Genomic DNA, 16,876 nt, shown 5'->3' on the forward strand with positions numbered 1-16,876 from the left:
AAATCCATTTTTCATGATCAATTTACAAATCAATATGCAATGCATAAAATATTGGAATGTTTCACAAGAATAGCATTACATGATGATGTTTTTTTATTTGTTTTTAATTTCCATATTCTTCAAAATTTTATTGAGGCAACTTACAAGAGTGTTTGTATTTGAAGAATTCCTTTAACAACTATGGCTATTTACTGACAATCATAAATGTATGTATTTTGGAAAGGAGGTACATTTGTAAGCTTGAATGAGTGTAATTACGATGTGTTACATTCTTCAGAACATACCTGACATTTCCTTTTTGACAAATTTGAGTAGAGACTGTGTTGAGGACAACATCCAGCGGTCCATGTAGTTTGTGGGACGGGTTATATTGTTAGGGTTATACAAAAACACACCTCCCTCTTCCTGTAAAATAATAATTCAAAGTGAGGGGATGGTCACCAAATCATCTTATGACTGATAACTATTATGTTCATATTAGTACATCATGTGGCAAGAATACTGGATTCTGATTGGCTACAAACATTGCATCCTCGGTCCCAGGTGTTCGTCGCTCTGTCGCTTACTAACCCCTGGGAACATATGCTGCATTTGCCGTTTTATAATGAATAATTCATTACCTAAATCCTGGTCATTTAATTGGGACCAATTGCACCAAGCAGATGCAATCAAATTTCGTGTCTCAAAACATACTTAAGGTATAATTGGGTACACTTGGTTATATCTTTCAGGACGTAATGATATATACAAAAAATGTACGTTCTTGATATTTTGTAATGCATTTAATTCTACTCGCAACTTCTACATAACTTTAAATGTGTGATTTCTTTTACTTTTGTTATTGAATTATGTCCATTGCTTAAGTTTGTTTATTATACATGTTTGATATGATATACTTGTTGCTAAGCTCAAAATAGTCATCTGCTACAGGAACCGCACTGTCTCTATGCATGTGAATGCTGACTTACCTGTGTCATGCTTGAGTGCATATACAGACCGATATCATATGGTTTTTCATTTGATACACAGGTTTTTGACTATTGATATACTGATGACCTCTTTATGTGTATCCAGTATTACACATTCATGTATAGAGGTGTCCATATATCTATAGAGCCAAAAGCCTGTGTATAAATAGTGACAGGGCATGGCCAGTAACAATTACTTATATATCTTATGTATTTCTAAAGGTGAAATGGATTATAATTATCAGAGACGTAGATAATTTTAATTGCTATCTAAACATCTGTAATTATATTAATGTTTATTATTCAAAGAATAAATTAACTTAATCATTTAATGGCTTACCCTGAATTAAAAGAAATAATTGAACACATAACATCTGCTTTTCGAATAGTAAATACATAGTGAAGGAGATCATGTGACCACATCTCATTTAGTCAATAGGATGAGTTTCACAATGCATTATTGGTAAGTAGATAGTGTTCATTTCCTTATATAGTGATCAACTCGACTTGCAAAAGGGTGTCATTAACTTGAACATGTTTGTTCATTGGTGGGCAGTTTTATGAATATTTATCAGAACCACGGCAAATGCGGCCCATGGTCCTAGGGATAAGTAAGCGATAGTGCCACAAACACCTGGGACCAAGGATGCAAACAAGGGTACTAATTGCAATATGAAAATGTGCAAGACAGAACATGAATCTATTGTGACATTACCATTACACGATGTCATTATAACATCATGTTTCTACCAGAGGGTCAAGATGGCAGACATTTGTATCATCTCCTTTGATTAAGTTAAATCTTACCCTCTCGTATCTTTCTGCATTCTGCATGAAAAATCTGTAGGCATTGTACCATGGCAAGAAAACATCTTTGAGGACTCGTTCTACCCCTTCTTCTCGGAAACACAAGTTCTCAGCCCGTACAGCAGGTGAGTTACACAGGTACAACCTAAAGAACAGTCACTTCAGAGTTACACAGGTACAACCTAAAGAACAATCACTTCAGAGTTACACAGGTACAACCTAAAGAACAATCACTTCAGAGTTACACAGGTACAACCTAAAGAACAGTCACTTCAGAGTTACACAGGTACAACCTAAAGAACAATCACTTCAGAGTTACACAGGTACAACCAAAAGAACAATCACTTCAGAGTTACACAGGTACAACCTAAAGAACAATCACTTCAGAGTTACACAGGTACAACCTAAAGAACAATCACTTCAGAGTTACACAGGTACAACTAAAGAACAGTCCTCAAGTTACATAGGTACAACCTAAAGAACAATCACTTCAGAGTAACACAGGTACAACCTAAAGAACAATCACTTCAGAGTTACACAGGTACAACCTAAAGAACAATCACTTCAGAGTTACACAGGTACAAGTTACACAGGTACAACCTAAAGAACAATCACTTCAGAGTTACACAGGTACAAGTTACACAGGTACAACCTAAAGAACAATCATTTCAGAGTTACACAGGTACAACCTAAAGAACAATCACTTCAGAGTTACACAGGTACAACCTAAAGAACAATCACTTCAGAGTTACACAGGTACAAGTTACATAGGTACAACCTAAAGAACAATCACTATAAATGCAGTTCATAACAATTCAAATAGAAATTCATTCAAATGTAATTCACCAGAGGATTAAGCATTGTTTCAAAAACTATTGTTACCTGTGTCATATCTACAGAAGTGTCTAAAGACTTTAGGAGAGAAATGCTTCCCTTGTTTTATGTAAAGCCCCAAAACCAAATTAGAAATGGATATGATAAAATAAATCGAGAGCATACAAAATGATGTGCGACAGGAACATTTTATGAATATCAGTATTCCAATAGTGACGATACTAACAGATACAGAAAGATGTACCAGGGTAAACCTACCTGAGGGCATCAGCACCGTATTTGTTGACAACTTCTATAGGATCGGGGTAGTTCTTCTTCCTCTTACTCATCTTCTGTTTGTCTCTGTAAAATTAGTCATATATAAAAATATGTACTTGTATTTTTACTGTAAACCACTTTATTTCCACGAGATACAAATTTTTAAGCACCTGTGCGAGAAAGCTCAAACAAGAATTCAAATGTTTTGTCACATAATTGCAAAAATGTATGTTACATATAAATGCATGATTGTCAGTAAGAAATTTTGACTGCAAGTTTTAGTATTTGTGAATTTTGATAATGCAAAATAACTTTTACACCAAAATAAAGTGGTTTATAGAGGTGTGATATCATATTGTTTGTTAAAATTGGAAAAAAATTCTTATTTCTAAAACTAAGTAAAATTGAGGTGATGATCTAAATGTATACTTACGCTGCCAAAACTAGGCCATTCACGATCAGATTCTTGAATGGAGGCTTATCAAACAGGAGAGTGGAGAGGACAAGGAGAGTGTAGAACCTGTAATGATGTAAAGGTCAGATATAAAACCATACATTGTGATTATTATGATATTTGAAAATCTAAGATCTAAATTTAGTCAAACTTGATTTATTCCTACCATCTACTCTTCTGAACATATTTTTGTTGGTCAGCTAGCCCTCAACATCTCTCGAGTTTAGAAGCTCTAGAATTTAAGCTATAGATCAGTGTTTAATCTACTTAATCTCTGACTCCATGTCACCAGTAAAACTTGCCAAACCTTAAATGACCATATACAGTCAAACATCTTTACAACAAACATGCTTACTTTGAAAATTCATTGTTATATTGTATTAAATTTTGTTCCCTGCCATTGTTACTATAATATATTTGTAATATGTTTATAACGAACTATGCTTATAATGAAGGGATTTTGTTAATCCCAAGAGGTTCTTTATATGCGTTTTACTGTATACTGTTATGAAAACATAAAAACACGGCGATGACATTACAATACCTACCAACCCCTCGTCTGGTCCACACCTTCTGCTATAAAATCTGCTGGGAAATTATCATCAAAGTCTTTTTTCCTCTCAAACGGGTAGTGAACCTGTGCGTAGGGCATGCTGCCACTCTCAAACCAACAGTCAAACACCTCTGGGGTCCTCTTTAGTTGTCCCTTCCCAAACTTAGATGGAATGGTGATTTTATCTACCCTGGAAACAAAATTGTTATGTTACGCTTGAGCATATGGATTCATACTGGAGAAGAGATCACTCCTATTATCAACTGATTTATTATTGTATCATTAAAGATGCTCCACCATGGACAGAGCATAAATGATATTCATAATTTGAAATACAGTTAGCGTTTAATCGTGTATATATATGTCTAATTAACCCAAAAAATAATATAAAATAATTCGTTTTGCCTTTGGTGCATGCGCAATCATTACTTCATTCCATATAGGATATTGTGCCAGGGAATTTTTTCGGGATGCAATTAATTATTTCTTATATTTTAAACTTTAAGTAAAATTAGAAGTTCAATCTTTTCAATGGTGGTAATGAAGTAAAGTAAGTAACTTTTGTAACTGAAGAAAAATTCCTAATCGTCTGCTCCTGTTTTTGATAGTGAAAAAATACCATTTGTCAGCGGTGGAGCATCTTTCACTAGTAAAGAAATTCCAAGGATTACTATTACTATAATTGTCGTTATCCAGGGGTGGATATAACGATAGTGATAGTAACCATTGGAATATCGAGGATGGTCTGTGATATGATAAATAAAAGTGAATCAACATGGTCACAAGTAAATTATCAGCCTTCATATATGCTACAAAGTGACAATTAGGAGCTGCAGTTTCCTATTTTATTCTTTGCTATAGTGTTTTACTTTGACCTTATTGCGAAGATAAATCATCCAGTACAAGTTGCTCTGTCATTTCTTTCAGGTGGTAACAAGTGCATAATTCAGTGAAAACACAACCTTTCAAAAATTTACTTTCTACTTGTTAAAAAAATTTCTTTTTTAATTTGATATAACCTTTATATACAAATGTTTTACAGTGTAACTTCCCGAAACCGAACCTTCTCAAAACCGATCACCTCTAGAAACCAAACATGGATGTCATGTACGGAATGAATTCCTCTTTATTAATAGTAAATAAAACTTCCCAAAACCGATCCCTTCCAATACCGGACTGATTTTGAGATCGGAATAGTCAAATGTAACTAAAATACACTTCTGAAAACCGGCCTTACCTGAGCGACACCAATAGCTTGCATTGAGGTCTGATCAACCGACTGTGAAATACACACGTACCTGTATCCATAGTTGTCGCATGCCATGTCCTGGGGCATGTATACAGGTGTGAAAGCTTTAGGTATATGTACACAGTAATTATACCAGTGATGGTGGTGTAATTATTTAATTATGTAAATTGTTTAGATACTTAACCAAGGTCTATCACGTGCATTGGCGGTTTGTTTACTGTAGGAAAACAAGCAGAGCTAGTAATAAAGAGAAAGTTTCGTATTCAATCTTGAGAGTCTCACGGGTTAGCCTATTTATTTACATATGAGGTTGTCAGATAACGTAAATAATCTGTATGAAGAAGTCGAAGCCATGCATTGATTTAGAAGATGGCCATGTCATATAGTGACCGGCATCGACTGATCATCGTGTAATTAGACCATATTTAATTAATTTGACTCTTGACGTAACCGGAAGCGATCGGCCGTATGTAGGTTAGTTCAGACGAGAACATCCCCAAGAACATTCACGCATTTTGAACGTATGATTCTCTCTTTTGTGATAACATTCACATTAACAAACAATATCGGACGATTTTAATGAAAACTAGGCATACAGGCAGTACAGTATAGTGTAGAAAACGACTTCCGATCAATTAAATCCGGATCGTAATGAACGATTTTCGGTTCACTTCTCCAAACCGAACCCTCTCTAAACCGGCCAAAATTCTATGCACCGACCATGATCGGTTTCGGGAGGTTCCACTGTATAGACTAAAGCTATAGTATATGCTTATCTGAAAAAGAAGACAAACAAATCATAATATTTTACTTTCTGTGAAAAAAAAAGAAGATATAAATATATACTTACGTTTCTCTGTGCAGATCGTCCACTTTTACCCCACTGAGTTGATGAAGCTCCTCTATAGACCCAACACAGACAACCTAATAATGATACAAATCAGCCATTTTAAAGTCCCAATATCTGTATCTGTATGACTTATAGTGTGGCTTTAAAAGCATTTTTAGCCTCATATAAAACATAAAATCATTGAAATTCATATGAATGATTGCCATTTTTTCATACACAATGGTCTGGTAAAATCTATAAAGTTAACTAAGCTGACTCCTACCTCCTCTCCGTCGTCACTGATCCACAATGGTATAGGGGTCCCCCAGTAACGATTCCTAGAGATGGCCCAATCTCGGGCATCTCTCAGCCAGTTGGCAAATCTCTTCTCTTTAACAAAGTCTGGCACCCTGGTCAACAGAACACAAATTGTAATTAGCATAAAAAATATAATTAATAGGTGACAAAGAGAAGGCTTTTATGACATTTGTAAGGAACATAAATCATCATCCTGGCTTGTTACTTCTTCACAATCGTCAATATTTAAAGCTATAAAACTTCCAATAGCTGAATCTAGATCTTAGTTATTAGTTTACCGCCTACATGACTCCGTCTATCACTAGGCTTTGTCTCACCGCCTTATAAATCTAGATCTTAGTTAGTTACTGGTTTATCGCCTACAAAACTCCGCCTATCACTAGGCTTTGTCTCACCGCCTTATAAATCTAGATCTTAGTTAGTTACTGGTTTATTGCCTACAAAACTCCGCCTATCACTAGGCTTTGTCTCACCGCCTTATAAATCTAGATCTTAGTTAGTTACTGGTTTATTTGCCTACAAAACTCCGCCTATCACTAGGCTTTGTCTCACAGCCTTATAAATCTAGATCTTAGTTAGTTACTGGTTTATTGCCTACAAAACTCCGCCTATCACAAGGCTTTGTCTCACCACCTTATAAATCTAGATCTTAGTTAGTTACTGGTTTATTGCCTACATGACTCCGCCTATCACTAGGCTTTGTCTCACCACCTTATAAATCTAGATCTTAGTTAGTTACTGGTTTATTGCCTACATGACTCCGCCTATCACTAGGCTTTGTCTCACCGCCTTATAAATCTAGATCTTAGTTAGTTACTGGTTTATTGCCTACATAACTCCGCCTATCACTAGGCTTTGTCTCACCGCCTTATAAATCTAGATCTTAGTTAGTTACTGGTTTATTGCCTACATAACTCCGCCTATCACTAGGCTTTGTCTCACTGCCTTATAAATCTAGATCTTATTAGTTACTGGTTTATCGCCTACATGACTCCGCCTATCACTAGGCTTTGTCTCACCGCCTTATAAATCTAGATCTTAGTTACTGGTTTACCGCCTACATAACTCCGCCTATCACTAGGCTTTGTCTCATCGCCTTATAAATCTAGATCTTAGTTACTGGTTTATTGCCTACATGACTCTGCCTATCACTAGGCTTTGTCTCACCGCCTTATAAATCTAGATCTTAGTTACTGGTTTATCGCCTACATAACTCTGCCTATCACTAGGCTTTGTCTCACCACCTTATAAATCTAGATCTTAGTTAGTTACTGGTTTACCACCTACATAACTCCACCTATCACTAGGCTTTGTCTCACCGCCTTATAAATCTAGATCTTAGTTACTGGTTTACTGCCTACATAACTCCGCCTATCACTAGGCTTTGTCTCACAGCCTTATAAATCTAGATCTTAGTTAGTTACTGGTTTACTGCCTACATGACTTCGCCTATCACTAGGCTTTGTCTCACCGCCTTATAAATCTAGATCTTAGTTAGTTACTGGTTTATTGCCTACATAACTCCGCCTATCACTAGGCTTTGTCTCACAGCCTTATAAATCTAGATCTTAGTTAGTTACTGGTTTATTGCCTACAAAACTCCGCCTATCACAAGGCTTTGTCTCACCACCTTATAAATCTAGATCTTAGTTAGTTACTGGTTTATTGCCTACATGACTCCGCCTATCACAAGGCTTTGTCTCACCGCCTTATAAATCTAGATCTTAGTTAGTTACTGGTTTATTGCCTACATGACTCCGCCTATCACTAGGCTTTGTCTCACTGCCTTATAAATCTAGATCTTAGTTACTGGTTTATTGCCTACATGACTCCGCCTATCACTAGGCTTTGTCTCACCGCCTTATAAATCTAGATCTAAGTTACTGGTTTATCGCCTACATAACTCAGCCTATCACTAGGCTTTGTCTCACCACCTTATAAATCTAGATCTTAGTTAGTTACTGGTTTACCGCCTACATAACTCCACCTATCACTAGGCTTTGTCTCACCGCCTTATAAATCTAGATCTTAGTTAGTTACTGGTTTATCGCCTACATAACTCCGCCTATCACTAGGCTTTGTCTCACCGCCTTATAAATCTAGATCTTAGTTAGTTACTGGTTTATTGCCTACATGACTCTGCCTATCACTAGGCTTTGTCTCACCGCCTTATAAATCTAGATCTTAGTTAGTTACTGGTTTATTGCCTACATGACTCCGCCTATCACTAGGCTTTGTCTCACCGCCTTATAAATCTAGATCTTAGTTAGTTACTGGTTTATTGCCTACATGACTCTGCCTATCACTAGGCTTTGTCTCACCGCCTTATAAATCTAGATCTTAGTTAGTTACTGGTTTATTGCCTACATGACTCCGCCTATCACTAGGCTTTGTCTCACCGCCTTATAAATCTAGATCTTAGTTACTGGTTTACTGCCTACAAAACTCCGCCTATCACTAGGCTTTTGTCCTCTATCACACCACCTTATAAATCTAGATCTTAGTTAGTTACTGGTTTACCTGCCTACATAACTCCACCTATCACTAGGCTTTGTCTCACCGCCTTATAAATCTAGATCTTAGTTAGTTACTGGTTTACCGCCTACATAACTCCGCCTATCACTAGGCTTTGTCTCACCGCCTTATAAATCTAGATCTTAGTTAGTTACTGGTTTATTGCCTACATGACTCCGCCTATCACTAGGCTTTGTCTCACCGCCTTATAAATCTAGATCTTAGTTAGTTACTGGTTTATTGCCTACATGACTTCGCCTATCACTAGGCTTTGTCTCACCACCTTATAAATCTAGATTCTTAGTTAGTTACTGGTTTACTGCCTACATGACTTCGCCTATCACTAGGCTTTGTCTCACCGCCTTATAAATCTAGATCTTAGTTAGTTACTGGTTTACTGCCTACATGACTCTGCCTATCACTAGGCTTTGTCTCACAGCCTTATAAATCTAGATCTTAGTTAGTTACTGGTTTATTGCCTACAAAACTCCGCCTATCACTAGGCTTTGTCTCACCGCCTTATAAATCTAGATCTTAGTTACTGGTTTATCGCCTACATGACTCCGCCTATCACTAGGCTTTGTCTCACCGCCTTATAAATCTAGATCTTAGTTACTGGTTTATCGCCTACATAACTCTGCCTATCACTAGGCTTTGTCTCACCACCTTATAAATCTAGATCTTAGTTAGTTACTGGTTTACCGCCTACATAACTCCACCTATCACTAGGCTTTGTCTCACCGCCTTATATATCTAGATCTTAGTTACTGGTTTATCGCCTACATGACTCCGCCTATCACTAGGCTTTGTCTCACCGCCTTATAAATCTAGATCTTAGTTAGTTACTGGTTTATCGCCTACATGACTCCGCCTATCACTAGGCTTTGTCTCACCGCCTTATAAATCTAGATCTTAGTTAGTTACTGGTTTATCGCCTACATGACTCGCCTATCACTAGGCTTTGTCTCACCGCCTTATAAATCTAGATCTTAGTTAGTTACTGGTTTATGCCTACATACTTTAAATAGACTAGAGTTACTGTCATAACTTCGCCTATCACTAGGCTTTGTCTCACCGCCTTATAAATCTAGATCTTAGTTAGTTACTGGTTTACTGCCTACATGACTCTGCCTATCACTAGGCTTTGTCTCACCGCCTTATAAATCTAGATCTTAGTTAGTTACTGGTTTACTGCCTACATGACTCCGCCTATCACTAGGCTTTGTCTCACCGCCTTATAAATCTAGATCTTAGTTAGTTACTGGTTTACTGCCTACATGACTTCGCCTATCACTAGGCTTTGTCTCATCGCCTTATAAATCTAGATCTTAGTTAGTTACTGGTTTACTGCCTACATGACTTCGCCTATCACAAGGCTTTGTCTCATCGCCTTATAAATCTAGATCTTAGTTAGTTACTGGTTTATTGCCTACATAATTCCGCCTATCACAAGGCTTTGTCTCATCGCCTTATAAATCTAGATCTTAGTTAGTTACTGGTTTATGCCTACATAACTCTGCCTATCACTAGGCTTTGTCTCATTGCTTTATAAATCTAGATCTTAGTTAGTTACTGGTTTTTATCGCCTACATAACTCTGCCTATCACTAGGCTTTGTCTCACCGCCTTATAAATCTAGATCTTAGTTAGTTACTGGTTTACTGCCTACATGACTCAGCCTATCACTAGGCTTTGTCTCACTGCTTTATAAATCTAGATCTTAGTTAGTTACTGGTTTATTGCCTACATAACTCCGCCTATCACTAGGCTTTGTCTCACCGCCTTATAAATCTAGATCTTAGTTAGTTACTGGTTTACTGCCTACATGACTCTGCCTATCACTAGGCTTTGTCTCACCGCCTTATAAATCTAGATCTTAGTTAGTTACTGGTTTATTGCCTACATGACTCCGCCTATCACTAGGCTTTGTCTCACCACCTTATAAATCTAGATCTTAGTTAGTTACTGGTTTATTGCCTACATAACTCTGCCTATCACTAGGCTTTGTCTCACTGCCTTATAAATCTAGATCTTAGTTAGTTACTGGTTTATCGCCTACATAACTCTGCCTATCACTAGGCTTTGTCTCACCGCCTTATAAATCTAGATCTTAGTTAGTTACTGGTTTATCGCCTACATGACTTCGCCTATCACTAGGCTTTGTCTCACCGCCTTATAAATCTAGATCTTAGTTAGTTACTGGTTTACTGCCTACATGACTCCGCCTATCACTAGGCTTTGTCTCACTCCTTTATAAATCTAGATCTTTGTTAGTTACTGGTTTACTGCCTACATGACTCTGCCTATCACTAGGCTTTGTCTCACCGCCTTATAAATCTAGATCTTAGTTAGTTACTGGTTTATTGCCTACATAACTCTGCCTATCACTAGGCTTTGTCTCACCACCTTATAAATCTAGATCTTAGTTAGTTACTGGTTTACTGCCTACATGACTTCGCCTATCACTAGGCTTTGTCTCACCGCCTTATAAATCTAGATCTTAGTTAGTTACTGGTTTACTGCCTACATGACTCCGCCTATCACTAGGCTTTGTCTCACCGCCTTATAAATCTAGATCTTAGTTAGTTACTGGTTTACCGCCTACATGACTCCGTCTATCACTAGGCTTTGTCTCACCGCCTTATAAATCTAGTTCTTAGTTACTGGTTTACTGCCTACATGACTTCGCCTATCACTAGGCTTTGTCCCACCGTCTTATAAATCTAGATCTTAGTTAATAACTGGTTTACTGCCTACATGACTCCGCCTATCACTAGGCTTTGTCTCACCGCCTTATAAATCTAGATCTTAGTTAGTTACTGGTTTACTGCCTACATGACTCCGCCTATCACTAGGCTTTGTCTCACCGCCTTATAAATCTAGATCTTAGTTACTGGTTTACTGCCTACATGACTCCGCCTATCACTAGGCTTTGTCTCACAGCCTTATAAATCTAGATCTTAGTTAGTTACTGGTTTACTGCCTACATGACTTCGCCTATCACTAGGCTTTGTCTCACCGCCTTATAAATCTAGATCTTAGTTAGTTACTGGTTTATCGCCTACATGACTTCGCCTATCACTAGGCTTTGTCTCACCGCCTTATAAATCTAGATCTGACAACCTGTGCGTTATAACAGCTTGTCAAGTCACATTAGAAATGTCTTGTGATGTTATTGCTGTTTTCTAGGTGCAATAAAGGCTATGTATGCACTTCAAGTGGTTTTTTCCTGCTTAATTTTCTTTTGTTTAAAACTCTAATTAAACTATCTCCACATACCAGTACGTTTTTGAGTTGTTGTTTAACAATCTCTGTGTTGCCTGTTCAACGCGGACAAACCAGCTAGGAACAGCTTTATAGATCAGGGGTGTCTCAGATCTGTGAAAAACAAAACAAATTAACAATTATTTTCAGGCATTTAAAACAAGTTTTTCAATGTTGACTTATTATCTGAAATTACTGAATAATTTATTTGATCTAGAACTGATATAGCTACAACTGCTACTTGTTACTGTAAATCCCTTTTCTTTCACGTGTGATATACATTATACGATCAAGTTCATTTAAGGTTTATCTCCGCAAATCTGCATCTTCATGGTTTATATTGAAAGGAATTTAATATCTAAATCCGCAAAAGATAAACCTCTTAGACTTGTTTTGAAATGAAGATTGCAAATCTAGTAGGCATGAAAGACAGTTGTTTTACAGTATCTAAAATTATTGCTCAATCTATTAAATCTTCATTTCCCTCGGATAAATATGGAGAGTTATCTCCCTTAGACTATCTATATTTACCTCCAACAAAAGGGGTAGCTATGGGTGATGGTCCCTTGGTGTACCAGGCGCTTGTTGGCCTTCAATGTCTTCATGATGTGCTTATCAGCGTCCTGTGGTAAAATTAATTTAGTATTAATCGCATTGTAAAACAAAACCCGTTCTTGCACTAACATACAACAATGCAAGAGATTCGAATACTTTACACGGAATATATTATAATCAATAATTTGGTTTTTCATCTTATTTGGGGGAAAAATTACTCTATATAAAAAAATTATTAGGGGTTACCCGATCGCCCCTAATTTTTTTTCCCCAAACCTAATTTTTTTCCCCACATTTCTACGAGAAATAAAATCAAAAGTCAGGATTTCGATCTCAGATTTCCGTTCCGAACATAATTTTAGAGTGAAAGACACTTTAAAAAAATCCTCCCAACCTACCAACTCTTATTTTTGCCAATGTAACCCTAAACAGACATATTTTTTTTGGCCTAATATTGGGAATCAATCTAGATAACAAATCTCTGATATGTTCCACATGCAGTAAAACATGTATAAAACGAATACGCTTAAAACAACGAATTCATGCTTACATCAAAGCAAATTTTGTTGGTCTGCAGAGGGTTTTTATAACCATGTTTTACTGATCAATCCATTAGATGTGCGAGTTGTGAGATCTTGATAAGGGAATTAACAAAACTTCATATTCAAGATTTGATAAAGTAGATAACGCAGTCTAATAATAATTCATATATTTGCACCTTAGGATATTAAATACATACATACCTACAATCAATTATCATTTGTGAAATCATAAACAACAACCTAAATTTTTTGTTTACCTTGACATGCATTCCTTTGAAATCAACGACTTCGTCTGTGAACCTCCCACTTGCGTCGACAGGACAGATCATGGCGCTGTCTTTACTGATTATTCCATTAGCTAAACACACTCGGTAATCATCCTGTTTTAACAGACAGTAACATAATGTATTTTCAAAACACAAAAAATGCACAAGAGGGGGTAACCTTTTTAAAACTGTCTCCATCTTTTTGTTCGAGCTATCCATGCCCAGCTTACCCAAAGATTTATTTGAGCATTCCAAGTTAAACATCTACCTCACTATAGAGCTTTGTTTCAAGGTCTAAACATCTACCACATCCAAGGACTCTAGGTTTACCCACAAATTTAATTGGCAACCAAAACTATAAGCCAATCGCTCACTAATACCCCCACTCCACTACCCCTTAGCAATGACCATGGCAACCAAATGTTCCTCAATTGTTTCCATGGTAACTGCTAGTGGTGAAGCAAGTATAAATGTAAACTTATAGATACCTATATATTTTTAATCCAACATTTGACGAAAAAACATAACTGATCCAAAAACTACTGAAATAATTATTGACCATCTTACAAAACTTAATAGAGAAGTAAGTGAAACGTTAGAGCTTAACTTAAAAAGAAGTGACTTATTTTGGTTAAGCTGTAATGCTAACAGCAAATGTCAGTCAAGTGTTTGCATAATAGCAGAATGAGTAATTAGAATGAAGTATCAAAAGTTATGTAAATTTCAATCTTGTGTGAGAATGTTACCTCTCCGAAGTATGGAGCCTGGTGTACGATTCCTGTACCACTTTCAGCACTGACATAATCATCACAAAGGATTCGGAATGCACCTTTCTCCTTCCCCATCTACAAGTCACACATCATTCCTGATCAAACCTCAAAACTACTACTGTTTGCGCCTCATACAAACATCAATAACTTCTCAATATTTTAGTCTAATAAGAAAGGAGTTAAAATTCTTTTATACACTATATACAAATAATCATGGATTAATAAAATATTTATCACACACAATCTATATACATTTTGTATTAGCACATTCCACTGCCAAAAACTACAAATTATATCAATGCACATGTATGTGGAACCAGCAGCTATTATGTTTAAACACTTGCAGGCTTTCAATGTTCTGGTCAGGATTTCTACACTGATAGAATGATTCATATAAAATTGTACAAAAATATGAAGTTGAAATAATTGATAATCGAAAGTACTTGCACCTTGTTTCACCTTATTTTTTATGCCTGTCAGAAGAAAATATGAAATCAATATGTTAGAATTAACTGTAAACTTACATATTCGAAGTAATTAAACAAGGGCTGGTATTTCTTTCCTACTATTGCTTTGCCTTTGAATCTGAAGAAGAAATTTATAAAATGAAACGTTTAAGACAAACATGGCCGATAAATAATATTGATCTAATAATGAGATTAGTCCCATTTCCTATACAAGTGTGACTTGTCTAACCATGTAACCACCATATTTAGTCAGGTTTCCAGATTATACAGGTTTTTATTATTATAAAATTAAGAAACAATATTTTCTTGTTATTAAATTACCTGTAAGAAATCAGTAAAACTTACTTTTCCAGCACAGTATACTCCTCTTCTGATTTGTACAACGCCTGAAGTCGAGCCTCCATTAAAATGTAAATATTGTTTGTGGCACTGTCTGTAAGTAATTTAATTAATTTTTAGTTTTTAATATCGAAGAAAAGATAAATAAACTATAAGTGGATAAATTCTCTGAGGCATAAAATTGTTACATAATTAAAATAAAAAATGTCTCATTTTTAACTTTTACTTGGCATATCTGAATGGTAACTTTACAATATATAAGCATTTTGTCATATATATCTGGGAAATTCAAAATTAAAGACCTGGCTCTGGGATTATGACCTGGCGCTAGGGTCATTACCATGGTGCTTAAAGTTAAGATTGTTTCAAACAGTTTCATGACCTTTGGGCCTTGTGCTAATACCTTTGACCTTGATGTAGTCCATGTTAGCATTGACACAGAGAGAAATGTTGCTGGGTAGTGTCCATGGTGTGGTGGTCCATGCTAGGACATTCACTTCAGGGGACTCAACCAGAGGGAAACTCACAATCACTGTCACAAACAATTATAGAAATCTTCAATTGCAAAACCCTTAAAGTACACCTGAAATCTAAAACTATAAGGCACCATACTGAATTGAAAATAATCACATTTTTACCGAATCGTTGATTATCCCAATTGACGCTTCACATTTATAGCTTATGTATGAATTTAAAATGATTACATACAAATGTATTTAACTATTTACGTATTCCTAATTCAAAAGCCCTCAAGACTTTTTGCTTTTCAAACCAATCCCAAAAAAAGACTTCACAAAAAATTAAATCATAAAGCTTTTCTTATATGATATATAAATGCTAAAACAAGGGAGATAACCCACCAGCAGGATCTATGACATCCTTGTAGTTCTGTCCACTTTCAAAGTTACTGAGTGGAGTGTTACACATGGTGGAATAGGGCATCACCTGTCAAATAGGTCATATCTATAACATTACAAAAGTAGGGGCTTTTATTTTTGTACAAATCTAGATAATTTGCTGAATTATAATCCACCATACAGTATTAACACCGTATTAATATCGGTAAACCAACTTATTTTTGTATTGACTAAATTTCGCATATTCATGTCTAATATTTTCACAGGGATTTAATTTGGTGATTTAAAGTCACATGGTTCTACTTAACCTGTGCTAAGATTTTCGCGGCTATTAATTTTCATAATGCAGGTCAATGACCAATTCTGGTCACTGTGACCTAGTTTTGGTCCTGCTACACCATTTCATTTAAGGGAAGCCATCACCTTTACATGAAGTTTCAGTAAAAAAATTATAGTTTTTTCTTTGATCAGTATTAGTAATATTGGAACTGGTGCATTAAGAGAAGACGAGAAGTGGAATAGGGAATATTGAATCATAAGTGTTATTTCATTTTGGACAAAAATAAATGAATGGATAACTACATGTATTTACAAAATTTCCTAATTAATACATACTATTGTTATCAACAAAAGTGTATATTCTCCAGTTATGTTTTACTCTGTTTTACTCTGCATAAATAAAATGCACATACATACTAAAATGTTAATTTTAAGAAGCTAACACATTCACATTATATGACAAATGTTGTTGAAACAGATCAACCCCAGCCTAGACAAACCTTTGCTCCCTTGTAAACAAAGCCTTTCTTGTAGAGTTCCTTGAACACAAACCAGATGGACTCCATAAACCAAGGGTACATAGTTTTGTAGTCATTCTCAAAGTCTATCCACCGTCCTAGTCTGGTCACAATGTCCTAAAAACAATGTAAGACAGGGCTAAAACACTCAAAATTACAGGGGTTGTGATAAAGCAATCCCTATAGAACACCCAGCACAAAGCCTGTATTATAGCAAATATTTTTGGTTTGAAAAT

At 36.0% G+C, this 16,876-nt stretch overlaps 1 protein-coding gene across 1 annotated transcript in view; it reads right to left on the minus strand.

Moving 5' to 3' along the window:
- The window catches only part of LOC138304846 (isoleucine--tRNA ligase, cytoplasmic-like), a 42,188-nt gene that overhangs the window by 20,732 nt on the left and 4,580 nt on the right, over positions 1–16,876 (minus strand). Inside the window, 16 exon segments of the mRNA XM_069245173.1 lie at positions 285–405; positions 1,776–1,920; positions 2,868–2,951; positions 3,301–3,387; positions 3,870–4,064; positions 5,974–6,047; positions 6,236–6,362; positions 12,063–12,161; positions 12,579–12,670; positions 13,402–13,524; positions 14,157–14,255; positions 14,705–14,765; positions 14,993–15,080; positions 15,390–15,518; positions 15,847–15,931; positions 16,623–16,757. Coding sequence (XP_069101274.1) covers positions 285–405; positions 1,776–1,920; positions 2,868–2,951; positions 3,301–3,387; positions 3,870–4,064; positions 5,974–6,047; positions 6,236–6,362; positions 12,063–12,161; positions 12,579–12,670; positions 13,402–13,524; positions 14,157–14,255; positions 14,705–14,765; positions 14,993–15,080; positions 15,390–15,518; positions 15,847–15,931; positions 16,623–16,757 — 1,744 coding nt within the window.

This window comes from Argopecten irradians, chromosome 12 (assembly GCF_041381155.1).
Source record: "Argopecten irradians isolate NY chromosome 12, Ai_NY, whole genome shotgun sequence".
Lineage (NCBI taxonomy): Eukaryota > Metazoa > Mollusca > Bivalvia > Pectinida > Pectinidae > Argopecten > Argopecten irradians.